This window comes from Filicampus tigris, chromosome 11 (assembly GCF_054856515.1).
Source record: "Filicampus tigris isolate MCC_2025a chromosome 11, RoL_Ftig_1.0, whole genome shotgun sequence".
Classification (NCBI taxonomy): domain Eukaryota; kingdom Metazoa; phylum Chordata; class Actinopteri; order Syngnathiformes; family Syngnathidae; genus Filicampus; species Filicampus tigris.
The window spans coordinates 7,660,001-7,682,791 of NC_141227.1; the positions used below are offsets into that span (position 1 = coordinate 7,660,001).

General features: G+C 40.1%; 1 protein-coding gene across 2 annotated transcripts; it reads left to right on the forward strand.

The window, feature by feature from the left end:
- Nucleotides 1–160: 160 nt before the first annotated feature.
- On the forward strand, nt 161–20,833 carry marchf5 (membrane-associated ring finger (C3HC4) 5). Of its 2 annotated transcripts, none has more exons than XM_086045386.1 (6): nt 161–604; nt 9,338–9,540; nt 17,683–17,813; nt 18,448–18,631; nt 19,361–19,548; nt 19,687–20,833. In XM_086045386.1, the coding sequence occupies exons 1-6, from the start codon at nt 561–563 to the stop codon at nt 19,801–19,803; spliced, it is 867 nt and encodes a 288-aa protein (XP_085901512.1). In that variant the 5' UTR covers nt 161–560; the 3' UTR covers nt 19,804–20,833. The 2 variants fall into 2 exon arrangements, with proteins under 2 accessions (XP_085901512.1, XP_085901513.1); XM_086045387.1 differs by having other exon boundaries at nt 164–604; nt 19,382–19,548.
- The last annotated feature ends 1,958 nt before the right edge of the window (nt 20,834–22,791 follow it).

Sequence of the window (22,791 nt, forward strand, 5' to 3'; positions counted from 1 at the left end):
ATTATTATAAGAATGCGACAAAGAAGCCGACGTACAACAATTCACCCCTATTTAAATGGCAAGACTACCGTAAAAGTACTGTACTTTGACAGATGAGTTGTTAAACTACATTTCCCAAGTCGTTAGAAGAAAACGTCAAGTGGGCACGTCCTTGTTTTGATGACGCAATCACGCATGGCCGTGCTGCCCTGCCTGTACTGCATCACAGCTGCCTGTCATCGGATCGCTCGGAGTCAAGCGGTCAAAACGACGTAGTAACATGAGTGACAGATTACTTGGCCTTAATCAAAATAAAGATGTTTGTTATTTATGGTATTGCGCGGAGTGCAGCGAAGAGAAAGATAGTGCGCAATAACCGTGAATAAAAATATTTTTGCTTAATAGTAGCTTTAGTCAGTAGCTGGCAACTCGCATCAACACGAAGGCCTCATAGCTAGTTTAGCTAGCACCAGTTCCTGGTACCCGTGATTTAACGGGCTTTTCGTTTTTATGGTTATCTTCAAATTAACTCATCGGTTGTACCAACACGGCGTATAAACGACACACTCCTCTTCTCGATAATGGCAGACGAAGATGCGGTGGTCTTGCAGCAGAATCTCGACAGGTGAGTGTATGGCTAGCATGCTAATGGAAGCTATTTACCATTAGCGCGTTATGGAAAATCACAACGGTTGTTAGCCACAGGTAGCCGATAAGTGATGATACTTAATATAATAAGGGTTTTAACCAAGCTTATGTTTATAATGAAAATTCAGTTTTCGCTGTTGTGTCTTACTGAGTAATTTATTTTGAATTGTTAAGAGCAGTGCTATTACAGTACCTCTGTCAATACTCATCCACATTCAAGACTTTTGAAGCCTGTATGTAGTTTTTATAAATGTAATTGTTTCATTTGCCAAGCCACATGGGCTCTGACATATAGTAGGGAAAACTGCAAAGTTGCCCTTTCCATGACCTACTCAGCATGTTTTCAGTCTTGCGCCTAATTTGTCAGCTGACTTATTAGATGGGCATTCCGTCGGATGCCCATTTTGGGGACGGAGGACGAGAAGTTGTTGTTTTTTTTTTTTCAAAGGACGGACTGCGCAAGGATGGAAGTGCTTAGTCCCTGTGTTCATCCCTAACCGGGTCAAGTGCCGACTGGGGTGTTGTGGGTTCTTTTAAAAAGAAAGACCACTGTTCTCTTCTGCGATATCATGGAGCCGCGTGTATTAACTGCCCGCAACAACATGAGTCCTTTTTTTTCTTTTCTTGTGCGTTCCCTGCAGTAACATTGTACTCACAGGCCCCTTCCTTCCACAACCGATTACTCTGTAATAGATTTGGTAATTTTTTTTGCTCTCTTGAAGTTTGGTTGAAGAGTTGTTTATCATCTCCAATGGGTCCGACTTTCGCCGCAGTCAACTCTGGGTGGTAGCGTGACATGTTTGTTGGGTTCCCAAAATATTTTTAGCCTCGTCTCACACTTCATAAAAAACGATGCTTTTAACAAGGATTGCATCGTTCGCGTGAGGTTTTGCTTGTTCCGCCATCTTGTCACGTAAGCCTCGGCACAGACGTCTGCCGTACAAACGCACGTAATCGCTTGCACATCTTTTTAGTTTTTTTTTTTTTTTTAATTTATACTTTAAACATCTATTATTAATACCTCTGAATCGATACAGGATCTTTTTAATGAAACGAACGATGCATAAAAAAAAAGATTATCATTTCCGCCCCTACAATTTATATTTGTTAACTAGCTGTTAACTTTTAGTACATATCATGTCCTTGTCTGGGACATCGCTGTAGCGTAATAATCTCCAAACCGTCATTCACGCTCATGCCGGCGCCGCCGTGCACTTAAAGCCACAACCCATAAGTGGAAGTCTTTCATTCCCTTCTTAAAATAACATTGCGTTATTTTGCAATAATTACTAAAAACAGGAAACTTATTGTGTTATAATGCACACATTTTGCAATAAAACGCAATCGTATTACGTTATAACGTAATCTTAAATCTTCTAGTGATGTCCCCTGGCGGGCTTCGTAGTCTGGTGACAGACGGTGGTTTTGTTGGCAGCTAAATGCAATCTTGGTTGAGACTTAAAGAGTTGTAAACAATTCAATCCACTCATGATACACGATCATGATCGCAAAGTTTTCCTTGTAATTCACGTGGTTCGTGGCAGATGAACAGATGAAGACCGGTGAATTGTTTTTCATAGCGACCGTTTTGGCACTGTTATTCCGACCGATGTCAGTTTTGTCAAACCCAGATCATTTGCAGGCTAGGGATGTAGACTTTTTTGCTTTTTTGGGGATTTTGCTATTAAATAGTCGCTGAAACAAGAAACTCCTCCATTTTCCAAAGTTGAAACATTGCCGTCTTCTGCTCAGCTGTTCCCTCAGAGTGCTTATATATAGTATATTGTGACCATGTATAGATGTATGTACTTTATTGTACATTGGTACTATCTTTTAATTCTGCTGTTTTTTTCTCTCAAAATGCATCAGGTTGATGCGCTTAAATACGAACCATTCAAAATTTTCTTCCGGAGAGCATGGCCCCAGACCTCCTTGAGGGGTCGTATATTTCTCACCTTTTTCATCCCTGACTTGTTTTCATACCTGGAAATGAAGGCAGTATAACTGATGTGCCAGCATCATCTTGCTACCTGTCTGACCAGAATTTAAATCTTTTCTGGTTGAATGGTGTAGAACAGGTGCTTAAATCCTGGATTAGAATACATAGTGGTGTGCATCCCCAGACAAGAGCAACAACTACTTTGACTACATTTTTACCAAAATGGACTTTGACACAGTGTTGCCTCTCTTGTCTTAAGGATTCTCAAAGCATTTTCCAAAGGAGGACCTTGTGAGTTTGGTTGTAGCCACTTCATTTGTTTGTTTGTTTGCAAAATGGAAAGGGACCGTCATTAAGACTGTACGTTTACATGTCAACACTACTTTAGAGTCTGTAAACGCAAATGTGTCTCGAAGTAGAATTTTGCAATGTTTTCTGTGTAAAGACTGAAAACCATCTGCCATGTGTTTTTTGTGTTAAGAGGCAAGCAAGTGTGCTTCAACCAAAAATACCTTTTTGGATAAGACCCAGGTGGACAAACAGTTGTCGTGTATTAACATCATATCAACAATGTCTTCTACTACTGGCCTGGTATACATGTTTGTATTTTTTTTTGTTTTTTTTGTTTTTGCACATGAATGGGCATCATATTGTTAACATTATTTGTATGTGAAACATTACAAAAACAAACATGTGCGTGTGTGTGTTTGTTACACACACAAAGGTAGCACTTCGTTTTTACCAAATTGTTAGTAACTGTACCTATAGCAGGCGTATGTCTACACTCAATGACCCTGGTCATGTTTGAAAAGGTGATAGCAAGAAGTTGTACATCATGTTCCCTTTCTTTTAGACGGTTGTGTACTTGGCTACTATCACTTACAAACATAATACTCTACCAACTCTTATCTGGGCCTGTCTCAGGCAGGCAGGTAACTCCTGCAATTCAGTTTTTCCCTGCTAGATGCTGAGGAGCATTTTGTTGGTCCTTTCACAATGTTCGCTTACTATTTTAGCTTTTAGTGATCTAGCGCTAGATTATTCTTCCACTGTCTTTGTCAATGGCCATGCAAATATTTGCTCTACTGTGCCGTAATACACATGCTTCTACAATGCTTTGTTTTCATACAGATACTGAAACAATATTATGGGGACAAAACTTTCTGCAGTGTAATAGAACTTAGAACATGGAAACAAGTACGACTACTGCCCAGCAACCGTTCAGTAGACTGATATTTAGTCAACTTCAATAATGTAATTATTATGGATTAAATAATTATCTTAATAAAATTATTTTAAATAATCCTTAATATCCAATTCTGTTAGCCTCTGTAGAAGCAAAATGTGAGTTTCAGTTTCGAGTTTCGCATGGATTGATTGAGGATTGCATTTCGGGGGTGGATTATTAAATCCTGTCCTACTGTGAGGCTGGGTTACCTGAATGGGAGCTAATGAATCTGTGGGAGCACTGTAGGGCTATGCAATTAATCGAAATTCAATTACGATTTTGATTATTACACTCCACGATTACAAAATAGGTATAATTATAAAAAAACGATTATTAATAGTAATTTTGAGTTGTTTTGAGGCATGCGCACACAAGTTACTCTGCCGCGCCGCCCTCTCCGAGCTAGCTAGCTAGTTAGCCAGCCAGCCAGCCCGTACCCTTCAAGTCACACTGCACACGCTCCTACTCAGGAGGAACGACTTGTAAACAAGCAAGGCAAGGCGAAATCGCTTATTTGGTTACATTTTGGGTTTGCCGTGTAAGACGGCGAGCAAAGACGTATAAAGTGCAAGTTGTCTCTGCATCCACCGGCAACACAACGAATCTATTCAACCATCGTTTGGTTTACGATAATGTTATGATACACCAAAGCAAGAAAACACAGGGTTAGATTTGGCGTCATCCGCAACGCAAATCTCAGTCGTTGAAACACTGTATGCAGCAACCCCCACCCATCAACATCGGTGAGACACAAAAAGATAACAGAATCTATTGCCCGGACAAGGCTTCCAAATATTTAGGGCACAGACTCCACTTCGCAGTCGGCACGAGGGATTTATTTTAAATAACATATCTTATGCAAATATACACTACTTTTACTAGCACAAAAATAGAAACCATGCTAAACATTATTGCTGCGACTTAAGTTAAATTTCTTGTGTAGTCTATAATGTGAAGTCAAATTGTTTGTGTTCATTTTTGTTGCAAATTGCCTCAAATGCAATTATATTGTAATACAGTTTATATATGGCCTACTGTAATTTAGAAATATTGTATAGATTACATACTAGTATGTAGCAATCAGCATTTAAATTAGTTTGACCCTATCAGCATATACAATTTATAATTTATCAGAAGCAAATTAATTTAACTTTGTTTACTATGTGTAAACTTAAAAAAAAAAAAAAGGCTCCAGACAAAGGTCTAAATGTATAGATGAATAGCATGTCTGTTATCCTGTCAAAATTGGCATTTTACTCCAAGCAGTTTACTACCTTGGCAATTTATAAGTGCATAGCAAGTTAACTCTTTTGTTTATACAAGGAAACCACACTTTAATTTACACATTAGCACATTAGCTTTAATTAAAAAAAAAAATTACTAAATGTTGGGTCCAAAACAAACTTAAATTATAGCGTTTCAAAGAATTTTGTCTTATTATTTTTTTTTACATGTTTAAACCTGTTCTTGTTTTGTAGCAAAAAATAAATAATCGTTTGAATAATCGTGATTTCAATTATTACCAAAACAATCGTGATTAATATTATATTCATAATCGAGCAGCCTTAGAGCACTGTGTTTTTTACCCTCCCCCTACTGTCCATCTAAACTGTTCTAATTTTTGAGTCAGAGCGCTTGTTTCACTTTTCTTATTTTTTTTTAAAATTTAACAAGTGACATGAGTGGCTTGCCTACAGCCTATCATCCGTCCTCACTACAGTATTGCTACGTTCACACCATCTGTGTTGGGAGCGTTTCTGGCGGCGCGTTTGAATTGGAGTCAGTGTAGTTCGCGCGGGCGGGCCCGGTTGCGTGTGGGGCGGCGCGAATGATGCGTTTGGAGCGGTCGGACGCGGAGCAAAGCACCGGAAATCCACCCATTTGCCCCATTCGGAGTCAACTTTTTTTGTCATTTGCAGCCAACCAGCATCGGACATACTACGTCACACACAGCCGCACAGCGTCCTGTTCGCTCGGCAGCTTTTTAAAATGTTTTTATTTTACTGTTCTTGAACTTAACCAAGACAGCAATATTGATAGCATTAGCATAGTGTGCAAAAAAGTTGACTTTTTTATACGCGCCGAATGGAGCAAATGTGTGGATTGTTGTTGCTGCGAATCTGCTTGAGGCTGGCTATCAGCAACTATTGTCCGGACTATGCGTCCCTGGCTGATTCCATTCAGTGCAAGTCATCAGAGTAAGGTAATTACAAAACATATTTTGTTTGTTGTACTGTATTGTGCTATATACAGGCCCTTCTCAAAAAATTAGCATATTGTGATAAAGTTCATTATTTTCCATAATGTAATGATAAAAATTAAACTTTCATATATTTTAGATTCATTGCACACCAGCTGAAGTAGTTCAAGCCTTTCATTCTTTTAATATTGATGATTTTGGCAAAAAAGTCAAGAAGATCTAAAAAAAATTAGCATATCATGAAATGGTACTCTAAACGCGCTATTAACCTAATCATCTGAATCAACGACTTAACTCTAAACACCTGAAAGCGATTCCCGAGGCCTTTAAAAACTCCCAGCCTGATTCATTACTCAAAACCACAATCATGGGTAAGACTGTCGACCTGACTGCTGTCCAGAAGGCCATCATTGACGCCCTCAAGCAAGAGGGTAAGACACAGAAAGAAATCTCTGATAAAATAGGATGTTCCCAGAGTGCTGTATCAAGGCACCTCAGTGGGATGTCTGTGGGAAGGAAAAAGTATGGCAGAAAACGCTGCACAACAAGAAGAGGTGACCGGACGCTGAGGAAGATTGTGGAGAAGGACCGATTCCAGAACTTGGGGGAGCTGCGGAAGCTTTGGACTGAGTCTGGAGTAGAAACATCCATGGCCACCGTGCACAGGCGTGTGCAGGAAATGGGCTACAGGTGCCGCATTCCCCAGCTCAAGCCACTTTTGAACCAGAAACAGCGGCAGAAGCGCCTGGACTGGGCTACAGAGAAGAAGCACTGGACTGTTGCTCAGTGGTCCAAAATACTTTTTTCGGATGAAAGCAAATTTTGCATGTCATTCGGAAATCAAGGTGCCAGAGTCTGGAGGAAGACTGGTGAGAAGGAACTGCCAAAAGGCCTGAAGTCCAGTGTCAAGTACCCACAGTCAGTGATGCTCTGGGGTGCCATGTCAGCTGCTGGTGTTGGTCCACTGTGTTTTATCAAGGGCAGGGTCAGTGCAGCTAGTTATCAGATTTTGGAGCACTTCATGCTTCCATATGCTGAACAGCTTTATGGAGATGAAGATTTCATTTTTCAGCATGACCTCTATCGAAGCATCCTGGGCCTCCATAGCACCTCAGCAGTGCCACCGGCTGAATGCCTCTATGCCACGCCGCATTGAAGCAGTCATTTCTGCAAAAGATTCCCGACCAAGTATTGAGTGCATAACTGAACATAATTATTTGAAGGTTGACTTTTTTTTTTGTATATTAAGAACCCCTTTTTCTTTATTGGTCGGATGACATATGCAAATTTTTTGAGATGAGGTGACTTGTTTTTTCTTTACTTTTTTGCCAAAATCATGAATATTAAAAGAATATAAGGCTTGAACTACTTCAGTTGGTGTGCAATGAATCTAGAATATATGAAAGTTTAATTTTTATCATTACATTATGGAAAATAATGAACTTTATCACAATATGCTAATTTTTTGAGAATGACCTGTACGTTGATGCAGTCATACAAGGTACACTAGCATATACGGTACATATAAAAAATAATCCTCCATATATTTATAAAAAATGTGTTTTGCATTTTTAGTAGGTGGTAGATCATTTTGACTCGGTCATGTCATAAGTAGCTCTCAGGCTGAAAAAGTGTGGGCACCCCTGGCCTACGCCTTGAATTCTATAAGGTCTGTCCAAATTAATAATGAAGACACTGAAGATGATGGATTCAACTTCTGTTAAACTTTGTAGGTTGTACCAGCATTCCCAACTTGTTTCTAAATGATGCAACTTGAAATGAAGGTGATACTGTGGCCATATTTTTTTAGCTGTAATATTTTAGTGCCTTTTAAAATGGAAGCAAAACTATACATTATGCAGAGTACAATGAAACTATCCATTAGTTAGCCATGATGCTTCATTACCCACAATGCTTCGATTGTGTCACGGATTTCACAAGATTACCACTACCGCGCATGTGCATTCTACACAGGCATACAACCAGCAGGAGAAGCGGGAGATGAGGCAGTTTGGAGAGAAAAACAATGCGCCAAACAAGTAAATATATACAGTCCATAAACGACTCATCGACTATTAAATTGTCTAAAATTTTTATCGTCGACATCGTCTTGTTTAGTCGACTAATCTTGGAAGCCCTACATTTGGTAGTTAGCTAGCTGTGCCACTTAATGTAAAACTAGAATTGTTCATAGTTATTTAGCGTTCAGCAATTGGGAAGGCACCAGTCGCAGGTGGCAATAGATTACAAACAAACCAATTTGGCTACCCACAAACTTACTTACTTCAAGTCAAGTCAAAGTTATTTATATCACAGTTGACAGATATTAATGAAATCCATTTTCTTAATTGAGAAGGGCGGCTGAATTACTATTTTATGTTTTTGTGGCTCTCATCAAAATAATTTACACAGTTAAAAAAACAAAACAAAATCGATGGGAGAAATAATTGATTCTATGTGTAATTCTTAAATATAAACATTTTTAATCTATGAATACATTTCATTCAACAATTCTCAAATGTAGTACTGGCAGAAATTTAAAAAAAAGTTGAACTCAGAAGTGTCAACATCCACATTTTTAAAATATGTACTGACAGGAGCGACTTAATACCCACTTTTGTGTCTTTTTTTCAGTCTCATCTAACTCTCACTTATATCATTAACTTTGGGAGAATAAAAATCGTAAAGAAATGAATACGTTTAAGTCTGTTAAATAGTAACATGTTCTGTCTTAAGTGTAGTTTGTGGCTCTTTTTCCAAGGAAGGTGACCACCTCACACATTAGTCACAACACATGGATAGAGCGCCTCAGCTTTTTGCAACATGAAACCGATGCATGAGATTGAATGGGCTATTTGCCAATGATTTGAATTCATACCCAATGTCTTTTTGCAATGCCAGGAAAGCACAATTTGTCTGAAAATGATCCACGCAGGTCACATGGATATTGAGTTCCCATAATTACTAAACTGTGTATGATATATATATATATATATAAAATTCACATTTGTCATGCTTAACTCATTCAGTGCCAGACATTTTCAGACCCTTAATAGCTCTAAAGGCACCCTGAGTAGTTTTGTGCAAATGCCAGGCCCATTCACCAGCCGGAATGAAGGGGATCTTTTTTTTGCACATGTGCTTGGGTCAGGCCATATACTGTATGTATATGCTACAAGTGTCATTTTTTGTCTAATTACCTAATATCTATTGATCTTTGCAAGCACGTACATTCGTCAGCTTGACCTTTATGGCTATTGTATTGATTTTGAATTCACTTTTTGACATACATTCCAGGTTCTGTTTTGTCTTCATCAGACTTGTCGTCATGTATATGTTTTAGGAGTTGCTGGGTATGCTTTGCAACAGATGAGGACGACCGCACAGCAGAGTGGGTGCGTCCATGCCGCTGCCGGGGTTCCACCAAGTGGGTCCACCAGGCCTGCCTACAGCGCTGGGTGGATGAGAAGCAGCGTGGCAATAGCACAGCACGCGTAGCGTGTCCACAGTGTAATGCAGAGTATCTCATTGTCTTTCCCAAACTAGGTAAGTGGCACTTTGGAAACGGGCCAAAGGGGGGCTGGTCAAAGTAGCTGCAGGATTTCATATTGCAGAAGCACAAGCTGTACTTTTCGTATGTTGGCGTAACGTTTTGCCTGTGTTAGGAGTGGCTAGCGCTTGGGTAATTAATTGTCTGATGGATGTTTCAGAGAACTGATAGCTTCATTTATTCTGACTCGTCAATCTCAGCCAGCTATTTTTAAACATCAGCTATGACTTGTCAGTTCGTTGAACTTGCCAGAATTTCCTTAATATCCATTTTTCCAATCTCAATCATGTGTAAGAGATTGGTACATGGGTGCATTTACAATAATGTTTATCCCTAAAACACCTTTCTAAAGCTAATTGTGCACACTTATCACTGAATTATCCATGAGCCACAGGGCTACTCGAATTTTATCTTAAAAGAGCAAGACGCTGCAATGTGAGATGAGACCTGGCCTCAAGACAATGTTGTCTGCAGGAAGCCTGAAAGGTTCATTTATATTTATAGAGACCAAGGCTGTGCTGTCACTCATTCAGGTGCTATAAGCAGAAGGTTCAGCTCACTTCCTCTGCTCCAGTAAATACCTGGTCTATGTGATATTTAGCACTTGGCTGGATGCTTGTTATTTTAGGAAGAAAGTGTTAATCATCAGGATTAATTGGTGCCCGAGGGAACCCATAATTAATGCTCTACCAATGGTAACACTGACAAACAATGTTGTTTAACCCATTAAGGACTAAAGCGCCTGTCTCATCAGCTCCCCAAAACCTAAGGTTGCCTTTGGAATTACCCTTGAAAAGCTCTCCCAGAAATTCAACACTTAAAAAATGATTCATATCTCAGCCCCTGTAGCAGACAGAAACATAATTCCAAAAGAATTAAAGAGCTTAGACATGTGGCTTTCACACAGGCTGAATTTATTATTATTTACTGTTTCAATCGAAGATGTAAAAATAACGTGTCAGTGCAAGAGAAGCACTATTTGAATTTTTTTAAAAATCGAGTGGCAATTACCATCCTCTATTGTGTTACAAAGACGTCAATTTCGTCATTGTCTACAAACCATATCATATCACGTTCTACTGTTTCCACTGGTCGTGCGCGTCGTCTATATAGCACTGCCGTTACTTATCAGAGCTCCCGGCAATCGACGGCGTCCACCATTGGCCTATCTACGGCACGAAAAAATTCCACGACATCCTCCGCGGTCTCGCGACACCGTCACGTGTATGTTCTGATGCATTCAATTGGCTAAGAGACACCGATGCATCCGCTCTCCCGGCTTTAAAGGTAGACTGGCGCAACAGTGCTCCCTGCTCTAGTGGTAGAAACGCGGTTATGCGCTCCCGTCCTTAATAGGTTAAAGCATTTATTCAAGCTGAGCTTTGATGTCCAACCATGGTTGAGTAATTGTGCAATTCATATGGAGTTAAATAAGACAATGCAATATGCAATAGCTCTTGGACGCAGTATAGCTTGTAACAAAAGAGTTCATTTAAAATGTTTAGATAAAATATATTTTACCTTTCGCACCAATTCTTGGACATCAGACGTTCATAACACTTGACGTCAGCATATCACTTGAGCCATCACCGCACCTCACTTGATCTTTCAGCAAGCATTTAAGGATTAACTGTTGTGTTGCTTTTTCCTCTGGCGATTTGTGATGTACGTTTTATGAAAAAGGACAGTAGTAATAAATGAACATGATAATTGAAGCAGGACTGCCGCGGATCCTTAAAAAAATCTTAAAAGGTATTGAAAGCATCAATCTAAAAACAAGGCCTTAATTGGCACTGTCTTAAATCAATCTTTCATATGTCTTTAATACACTTAACACGATAATTAGGATTTTATGATTGTAAATAAAAGGGATGTCACAATATCGTCAATACCGTGATATCGCAATATTAAAATTGCCACGATATATATCGTCGTTGTCATGTCACGATATTAATAGCAGCAAATCTGTTTAAAAGCCCAAATTTTTTTAAATGTGTGCAGTTCCAGCACCCTCTGGTGGTTAGTTTATTAGTGCAGTTTAATTTAATGAATGGCCAAGCCTATTTCTTTGTGAATGCTGTTATGTACAAAAACAGAATATTGTGATGTTTTTAAATATTAGCTTTTTTTTTGGTTTTGCAATATCGTGATTTTTTTTATACAGTATCATGAGCTTTTTATACATCGCCAACCTCTCCACAATATCGTGATAATTATCGTAGTGTGAGGTTCATATCGTGATATTGTATTGTGAAATTTGAATATCGTGACATCCCTATTAAATAGTGCCAAATTTAAAAGTATATGATCAATCTTAAACTATTTAATGAATGACTTTTGTGGTAACCTCGCACAATCAATATAGTGGAACTAACAAAACAGTGATGTGGCTTTAGTCAGGACTCTTAAGAGCGGATGTATGCTATTTATGTACTGTAGCAACTTTGGACAATGTGGCATTAGGAACATGAAGTGAAGTTGCTTGAATTTAATTTCAAATGTAATTAAAAGGTCTCGTATTTAATTTACCTTAAATTTTAGGAACTGAGTGAAGAAGGATATGCACCGCATGTTACATAAGCAGACTAAGTCAGACAGGTTAGGACTCCCATTCTTGAGCTTTACGCTGTGTTGAGCGATATCAATCGCTATGGCTGGGGGCTCCACAAAATTAGCTCGAGGCGACCGCCACGCAATTTTCAACTCAGGAAAAACACTGGTGTTCTGTTGTAATTTTGTTATATTATATTAAATGTTCTATAAAGATCTTTGTTACTGCTGCAGCTGTTGTGAGAGTGCTATATAAATAAAGATGTATTGTATTATATTGTATATGGGCAAACACAATCTGAATTGAGTTACCGTGAGAACGTAGTCATTGACTGTACCTTGACTGCTACATCAGTGGCAAACCACGGTGGGCCCTGATAGACACTGAGTCCGCCATCTTGTTGGTCTTACCACACAGAAATAACAAATCGTTTTGATTTACTCAATTCTGACATGTACTTCAGTTGCATATGATTAAAATCGTGTTAAACTAACATATATCATTGTAATATGTTCGAAGAAAAGAGTAGAAAAGTATGTTAGTTTACCACATTTTAATCATCTGCTTCCAGGAGTGAAGTACTTTTTTTTCAGTGCAGGGGCACTTCTGGGGTCCAAGCCACTAGGACGCAGCAGCGTTTTTAGTATAAGATTGTTGTGAACCAAGTTTGGCGTTGCTATTAGTTTGCATTTGTTTTTGTCACTTTGTTATGAGTGTGGTTGTCATGCAAGTCTGTCACAGACCGCACTTGTATCCCTGCAGCATGCCGACAAACCGTTTCCACGGTGCCTCTTTTGTTTTTGTTGCGCCTCCCCAACGACTGTACTCTAGGCGGCAGTACGAGTGCGTGACACGTACGCTCCCAGCTCCGCACTCAGTATTGACGTGACGTTACAGAAAAGTAGTTAGTAGATTTCTAATTAGTCATTAGAGAAGTCTGAGAAATGTGCCTCGACACCCTTCTTCCCGCACACTATCGTCAGTTTCAACATGTCACAGGCTCATGCGTCCTCATGTGTTGCGTAATAGAGAGAGTGAGTCACAGGCGCATGATTGAAAAATGAGAATAAAAAGATAGTGTTTGAGCACAAAATATTTACTTTGTATCCTGTTTAAATATTTATATATTTAATACATGTTATTTATATGTTTGATAGATATAAATTTAAAAGTCTTAACTACAATATCACCTCATGGGAGACTCCACGCTGAGCAGTGTGCTCGGTCTGCCTGCAGGGATGACATCCTGCAGTCTGGGAACTGAGGGGACTCTCCATAATAATAATAATAATAATAATAATAATACTAAGTGACAGTGTAGAGACATGGCAAGGCACTGAGGATCCAGATGAGGGAAGCAATCTGTAGGAGCATTCCACATCTAGAGGGGCCGTAGTCCACGACCACACATTGCTTGTGAATGCGCTTAAAACATACTTGTGCGGGTTGGTGTGGATGCAATTTTTAAAAAATTATTATTTTATTATTATTATTATTATTATTATTATTTTGCAATCAAAAGCATTCCCAAATGTTGAATTGCGATCAGTGCAAATGGCTGGCATTTTGAATAAAATAACTTATTTTTGATCCCTTAACGCTTACAACAATACCGATATGAATTATAGACAGAACAAGGCTAATATTGGCTGATTAAATTGTCTGACTGTAATTGTTCAAGCCCTAACAGAAATGGTAATTTATCTTCGGAATCCACGATTTCATTTTCCTGTGATAAAGACCTTTGAATTGGAATCATGAAGAGAGTTCATAAGGTCCGCTGTCTTTACATTTTTCACGGAATCACCTAATTCATTTATAGGGATAAGAAATTATGTGTGTTGATTTTAGTTAGAAAGGTCTGTAGCCTTACTGCCTGGTGTCATACAGAAGCATTTATAGTACTCTGAATTTGGCAGTGTGATGCTGGAGGTAAACTAGGTTAAGTAAGCTGATAAAGCAGCTCGTCAAAGGCCGAGCAGAGAACAATGTGATGCTGCTTCTGGTAAATTAATGAATTTTGACAGGATGTCTCTTATGAAGGGCATTTTCTTGAGTAGTCAAACGTTCACATACTGTATGGCGTGAAACAATCACTCATAAGTAGTTAAGAAAGCGCTGCAAAATTGCAACTCGTTGTGCACTTAAAGGACATGACCTGCAGTCAATGCTCTCTATTGAAAAAAACTGATGTTCAAATTAAGATCATTGAATTCATCATCTTTGAAATTGCACCTCTCAGAGCAACAGCAATCTCACTCACGTTTGGTATTTTTGTGGCGGCTCAGTTTACAGAAGATGCCATAAAGCAACACCGTTGAGAGAGATGATATTGTTGATTAACCTGTTACTCATCATGCAGGCTATCAAATTCACTTTATAAACAGTCATGGGCAAAAACATTGGCACATTTGTGCTTCTGTCAGATCTGCAACACTAGCTAGCTGTTGCAGCGTCTCGCATCAACCTGCCGACTACCCAGCTACAATGTGACGTAGGCAACTCAGAGGAGCTTTTTAGGATGGTCTCCGCTTATTCAATTATGGCAAAAACTTACAAATCTGTCATTCATAGTTTTGTTATTCTTTGTCTTGATGAGGCTCAAAATGCAAACTGATAGGCTTGTGTAGTTTGAAGACGTACCCAGCATGACTAGACAGCTCTTTTTTTTGGTAAATAGTTAATAATTACAGGTTTGTTGTTGTTCGTTTATTCTTTCCCGAAGCAGCATTTGTATTTGCATTCACCCACTTCGTTATATATTAATTTTCAATGACTCTTGGATTTAATTTTGCCAGTAAGTTTGTAATGTAGTATGATATGTTAGCTGGTGGTGGCTGTGTGGCATAAGATTGATAAGTGAAAGCTTTTGATCACCAAATAAATCTTCCTGTGACGACTTTTATTACACGCTATTAGCTGCAGTTGACAAATGACGGTAGAAACGAAACTAGAAAGGTGGCATGGTAAAATCTTTTCTATCGTCTTTGCGATATATATGGGCATATCTCCCAGCTATACCGGTGACAGACGGTATTAGCAGTTCTCTGAGGTGGGCATTCAATCACTGACGGCCGCCCGTTCTTGCTAACGATTGACGAATGACGAGACACTTTTTAAAAATGAAAGCCTAAGCACTGATGGAAGTGGATTTTTTCCATCGGAGTAATTGTGACCAATCTCGTCCGTCAGTGATGGACTGATGTGTTTTTGATACGGGATGCCTTGACAGTATGCATGACATCATGAAATCTGAAGACTACCAAAAGATTTTGGGCTGCAATGTAGGCCCCAATGTCTTAAAGCTCGGTCTCCATCAATGTCCCATCTGAAATGACTTAAGACAACGCACTGGAGAGTTCTGAAGTGGCCAGCAATGAGCCCAGATCTAAAACCAACGTAAGACCAGAGCCTGGCATTTTACTAAATATTGAACGTCCGTTATTCGTCAACCGTCTGCAGCGTGGGTACCCTTCCATCGTCCGTCATTCGCCTTTCATTCCGAGGGTGAAAAATGAGTACCCATCTATAGACCCCTCCGCCTCTAGTTTTAAACACTCGGCCATCGGCGAGTACGACTAAACTTTCACCAGTATCCCAAATACTCCCCCACCCAACCACCGCGTCAATATTTGAATAGAAATAGTGACTCACTGCGCTTTGGAAGCCTGCCTGCTTGGTTTGACAGCTTGGTTCCTCACTCGCATCTGTCCCCCAATCAACAACAACTCACTATTTCCCTCGCCGCGGCAATGGAAGCCTCGCCACGAAACATAGACTAATGACGGACTGCAGACGGATGGCGGACTTTAGGGGTTTCCCTCTGTGCTTAATCCGTTTATTTTAAAAATGTTCACTCAACCGTCAGCAAAACGTGCGTCCATCAGTGACAGATACACGGAACGCCCTGCTCTGCGTAACACCCTTCAAATCTGAGATGACTGGCACACTTGGCCAATGAAGAATGAGTCAAAATGTAAGAAAGCTGCTGATGGTTATGAAAGCAAATGATTTCATTTATATATTTACAAAGGAAGTGCTACCAAATATTAAGATGAAGGTGCCGATAATTTATCCCAGTCAATTTTGGGAGTTCTGTGTGGAATGAATACCGAAGACTTTGTAATTGATACAATTTTCTGGGATAAGTGGGGCATTATCCGACAGAAGCACAGGAGTGCCAATGTGTTTGGTTATGACTGTACTGTATTATAAATACACTTAATACACATTTGAGTGTTGATGCAGTAGTCCTGCATAGCGAGCGAAAACAAATGCATATTGTGTATATGAGATCATCGGGGCTTTCTGTTATATCACCTTAGAGTCAGCAAGGTGAGTTTGAAGTGGCTCAGCCGCATCACTGCTGCAATGACTCGACTGTTTCGTTGCAGCCTTTATTTTATTACAGTGGTGTGCCTCATACATTATAGCTTTCTTTTATACACACAGCCTGATGTTCAATGAGTATTGTTTGACTGCACATGCTGTACCTTAATTAGTCATCAGAATAATAGAAATTTCACAGCTTGGTAACACTGATGACAGCTTTCAGTTTGGGAAATGGAGCTAATGAGAGTTGTCATCCTCTCAGGGTTACTGCTGAGCTCAACTCGTTTCCACAAACTCCCTGCTGCTAAACCCCGCAGCCACATATCAGCTTTTCTATTTAGCCAGCTTTTGTTTATTGTCATAGAAATGTGGCGCAAGGAGCGATGGAAGCGGGTTGAAGTGCAGTCGTATGCCTGTGCAGCAGCACTCCCATTATCGCCTGCTGCAGAGCCAAAGAGAGCCCATTAGCATGGCTCAAAGGACAATGTGTCCTCGGTTGCTCCTCGATTGCCGTCACAGAACTAACACACACATACTAATGAAGCACTGCAGTTGCCACCCCCCTTTTAAATAATCTTAATTACAAAATCATCTGTCAGTGCATCTAAGGAAATGCTTGGCTCTCAGTCATGTTGGCGTATCATTAAAGGCCGACCTATTTTCCATTAAACCTAACACTCAGGCAGGATGAGAGCGGAAGGAAATCCTACTCTGTCATCAATTTGCACAGGAGTAGTTAATTTTTTTTAAAAAGCCCCGGGCAGTTTCAAAAGTTTGGCAGGAGGTGAAATTGCAGAAACTCAAAGTATTTAACATGTTTGCGGTCCTTGGTGTCTCTCGGAACTCATGCACCAATTGTGGAGAGAGTGGCAACTGGTAGGAACTTCCGCAAACACAGTCTGTCCCATGGCCCAAAATAATCCCATAAATTCAGAATTACCCTCCCTCAGAACCTGAAATGATTGAATGGATTTCCTCCACCATCTCCCTTCCATCACTTGATCTGCCAGCAAATGGAAATTGTCGGGCTTGTTGAATTTGCACCTTTGATTTCATCCATATGCTGCAGAAAAGAAGCTGTTCAGCCCATGTTCAATCTAAGTGGCTGTGTGGCCCCAATATTAGGGAGATATTTATTTACATGCTAATTTGCTCTTCGTAGTTGGTCTGTATTTGTATTTGATATCATTATATTGTGCAAGTGGCCATGATATCGTGATACTCCGGATTGAGTTTTGATGTTTGTCTCCATCAGGGCCTGTGGTCTACGTACTGGACCTGGCCGACCGACTCATCTCCAAGGCCGGACCCTTCGCTGCCGCCGGCATCATGGTGGGATCCATATACTGGACTGCCGTCACGTACGGCGCCGTCACCGTCATGCAGGTCTGACCAGTGGAGTCCATCAAAGCAACTTCTGGTTATTACTTCACTTTAGCTGGAATTTTATATCTTTTATCCATCATTTAAAAATGATCCAGGCTAACACTCAAATTAGGAATCCATTTACACTGGTCGACACATTTTTAATACATTTTTTAATCAGAGATGCAAGAAAACTTTGCAAGATTTTTTTTTGTTTGCGCTGATTCCGAATCTGCCTTTGTATTTTCTACAGCACATGAGGTTTTCATAATAATATGGTAACAATAATGTAAAGTGTATTATGGTAATATAGTAATATTTATAAATTAAAGGTTAGGTTCTGCAATGGATACAATTTTTTTCTGAAACATCATAGCTATAAATTACAATGCATGGTCAAATTCGTATTGTGCAAGCTTTTATAGGTCAAACTTAAAAACAAAATTTGAAAATATATGAACAACCTGATGTGCTAGCAAAAAAAAATAATTGACATTTTTTAAATCAGCGTCAAAAATACATAGAGCCATTTATGATTAGAATTTGCTGTTGAGCAGTGTTATTAAAAAAAAAAAAAAAAAAACACTTAATAATGAAAGTGGAGTGAAAAAGCCTGGTGGACTAAAATGTGGTTGATATTCTGTCCTATCCGCAGGTGGTGGGTCACAAGGAGGGTCTCGATGTGATGGAGCGGGCCGACCCTCTCTTCCTTCTTATCGGCCTGCCCACCATCCCTGTCATGTTGATCCTCGGCAAGATGATCCGCTGGGAGGATTACGTTCTGCGCCTGTGGAGGAAGTATTCCAACAAACTGCAGATCCTCAACAGCATCTTCCCTGGTTAGCAATGCACATTTTTGTTTTCCCTCTTTAGTGGAAATCATAATGCTGAGTAGCTTCCACTATACATAGTCCATCCGTGGTGATGACGATTCACTAAAGTAAACTTTGTCTTGGAGTGACAAACAGCTTGAAGCAAGCACGCTGTGCCTCTTAATTGGAGCGTCTTCTTGATGCTTTCTCAAAAGTGATGTTATTCAATAGTCTCACATTTCTTGGTGATAGTGAGAAGAGGCGACAAGGCATACAATAAAATGTGTTTTAATAAGTTTTAAATTCATTTATAGAGTGAGGGAGCGTTATAACTATTTAAATTTTTTTTTTAATATTAATATGGTCTCTGTCACGATGACAAATCTTTCAGGATATATTTTCCCAGAAACTGTCACGATAAACGATTAACCATCACGAGACTTAGAACAAAAACAATTCAAGTGCACCCTTTTTTTAAGAGCAGTGATCTTTCATTTCTCAAGAATATTATTGAGTTGTAGAACAATAAAATATCTTGGATTAAAAATATAAATAAATATGCAACTTCAACAAATATTAACACATACCATGTAAACACCCGCGCATGTAAATGACCATTTATCAAGTGTGGAAAAAAAAACCTGTCACATCTATTTTATTTGTCAAACCATAAGTACAGGCCACAGTCTCTCTGTATCATGGATTTTCACCTATTGCGGATGAAAAGACTTTGACTGTCATCTCATCCACCATCAGTGATTATGAGCGTCTCCACAGGGATCGGCTGCCCGGTCCCTCGCATCCCGGCCGAGGCGAGCCCCCTGGCCGATCACGTCTCCGCCACCCGGATCCTGTGCGGCGCGCTGGTGTTCCCCACCATCGCTACCATTGTGGGGAAGCTCATGTTCAGCAGTGTCAACTCCAACCTGCAGAGGACCATCCTGGTGCGTCGACCCATAAATGTCTCTCTCACATACGCTAGTGTAAAATTCACAGAAAAGACCTGTGATGCCTGTTGTTTACAAAGATGATGAAAAAGTCTATAAAGATGTTAATATGTGCTGAAACCGTTCCCTTCACAGGGAGGAATTGCCTTCGTGGCCATCAAGGGGGCCTTCAAAGTGTACTTCAAACAGCAGCAGTACATGAGGCAAGCCCACCGTAAGATCCTCAACTTCCCTGAGCAGGAGGAAGCCTGAGACCGATGTAGATAGATAGACCAAGGGTGGGTGAGGTTAGGGGGAGATCACTCAGTCTCCCCCAAATGTTTTCCGCACCTCGACGACGACATACCGCCGGAATCCAGCCAAGATTTGTTTTTAAACCTCCGATGCTTCTGTCTGCTGAAAATGGACAACACACACAAACATGCACACCAGAGAATGTGTACACACACATACAGCAGTGAGGGTTTTTTTTAAATAATAAATTGTTGTTTTATAACAGTTACTGGAAACGTCCCCTTTGCTAGTGTTTGGGATGTATGAAAGTTAAAATGTTAAGAATTGGAAACACAGACACACCCAGGAAGCATGGGTGATTTACCTGTCAGGAATCTTCCTTTATGCTTTTCCTCCTCAAATTGCTCCCAAGAGAACAATGTGAACAAACGTTTTGCGTTTTAAGACCTTGGTAGCCTTCAACTTGATTGTCTGGAATGCTCGTTAAAAACAATCACATCTTATGAAATTAATTAAGGACTTTTATCCGGGGGAAGGAAACACGGACATGCTGGTCCCATGAGAACACAAAAGCGAGTGTACGATGAAAACCTTTTTCTTTTGTTATGCGATCACACCCTTATAAGGTCGTTGTCACTTGGGAGACACCGGTGAATGTTGTAATGGCACAGGCATCTTCAGGACTTGTGGAAAAAATCAAACTGCTCACTCATTTCGTACACAGCCGAAATCCAGTACCGCCAACTTAAATGTTCCAACAGCAACAATTAAGAATGTGAATCGGGTCAACTGTCAATAAGAATTTACCACGAGTAGGTTGAACTGCTTGATTTTTACAAAAGTGTGCACAAGGATGGGGCAGTGGCCACAAAAGCTCCAAGTTGCTGTTTTCCCTCAGAGGAAGGAGAAAATGTGACTTTATTGTGAAAAGACACTACTTGGGAATAATTAACCTGCATGTGTAAACTTGGTGAGCTTCTTGCATCCCCACAATGTCTCAGTTCAGCCCTTTGGAATCTGTGAATAAATGTATTTTTCCAAAAACAAATGCTAATGTGTTGTGATATTTACGATTAACCACAACGTCATGTGGCCATCAGGACTAGACAAGTACTACTTGTTGGGCATAGGTAGGAAGTCAAAATGAAGGTATATATTGAGCTTCAGCTAGTTGCTTCTGAGAAATATTTTTGTTCGGTTGCTGTAATTTTTCAAATGTCATAAAAAATTGCGAGGTGAGAAGTCACTTACCAAAATTGTTGGCAATGGGAATTTTATTACAATTTTAGTTGATTTTCTACCCTGACTTCACATCCCTCAGTCCTGTTGACAGCGCAGTACTTTTACTATATCGAGAAGCTTTGAAAGTTGTACGTTTCTGTTTATGAAATAGTGGAGCAAGTTGGCATTGTAAAACATCAATTAAAAAATATAAACATTATCAGGATGTATCTGTGCCAACAAAAGGTTTAGCAGAATCCAAACTGATTTGTTCTGTGTCACTGAATCTTTTTATTAAAAAACAATCAATGTAAATGTAATTTCTGTAAGACATGTACTTATTTGCAGAACTGGGCATTTTACTACAAATTGAGCGTCCGTTATTTGTCATCCGTCTGCAGCGTGGGTACCCTTCCGTCATCCATCATTCGCCTTTTTTCTCGGGGGTAAGAAAATAGTACCTATAGGCCAGTCCGCCTCTAATTTTAAACGGGCGTCCGTCGGCGATGAGCAGGCAGGGCTCTGGTGACGGGTCTGGTTGTCTCACAAACCAGAATGGTGGGTGTGACCCCCGTCACATTGTGAGTATGTCATAGTGTCCTTGAGTAAGATACTGAACCACCAGTTGCTTCTGATGCTGCGTCATGTCAATGAGGAATCAGTGTTGAAGCGCTTTTGAGTGCCTCGTAGGTGAAAAAAAATGTTATTAGTCATTAGTAATTATTTGTCATTAGTGCATGTTATGCCAAAGTTGAAAACAACAATGATTTTTGTTCCGGTAAGGTCACATTTTGTCCCATACGCCTTCCTCACTAGACACTAACTTTTTTGTCAGAATCAGAATCTTGACCTATTTTATTGCACACAAGCGCAGTGACAAACTTGAATTGGAACCCCAGTTCACACTTGGAACAGAACAGTTGTGCAATACTGTCCTTTTCAACGTCAACGGGTGGATTTTGCTGCTTAACTCGTATTTTATATGAATCATATTTTGCCTTGTTTCAACTAGTGGGCCTGCATAGAACATCCATCCATTATTGATACCGCTTATCCTCACAAGGGTCGCGGGGCGTGCTGGAGCCTATCCCAGCTGTCTTCGTGCAGTAGGCGGGGGACACCCTGAATCGGTTGCCAGCCAATCGCAGGGCACACAGAGACAAACATCTGTACTCACAATCACACCTAGGGGCAATTTAGAGAGTCCAATCAACCTACCAAGCATGTTTTTTTTTAACAAGATCAGCGGAACGTTTGCGTTTCTCCTGCCAAACTGGAAACCATTTTCTTGTTGACTCGGGCTCCAAGATTGTATTAAACTGTGCATAATGTGAAGTAAAATGGAGAGGATCATATGATTTGTATGATGTCTCCAGCTGACTCTATTTTAGAGTGGCAAGGTAAACTTGCACAGGTGGGTGCTCCTGTCAGAGAACACAGGCCACAGGTATTCCACTTGACACATCTATTTATTGTGGTCTGCAACAACACAGACAAAGAATAACCTAGCAACATCATCCAATGCGCACCCATTAGTTAACAATATGCCTAAACATTACAATTCACTGTATTAAGCAAAAGGGGCGGGGGCCGACAATGTTTATGAATATGGCCGAGGGGTCGCGGCTGGAAGGGTACCCAGGTCAAGGGTGGAGGGTTGCGGGCGGACGGGCAAAAAATGGTCAAGTGCCCAGCTCTGCGAATTGGGTTATCTGTGTTGTCGTCGAATTTGTGTTTTGCCGGGTTGTGTTGTTTCCGAGGTTAGTGAATGCATCGTGCGGATCG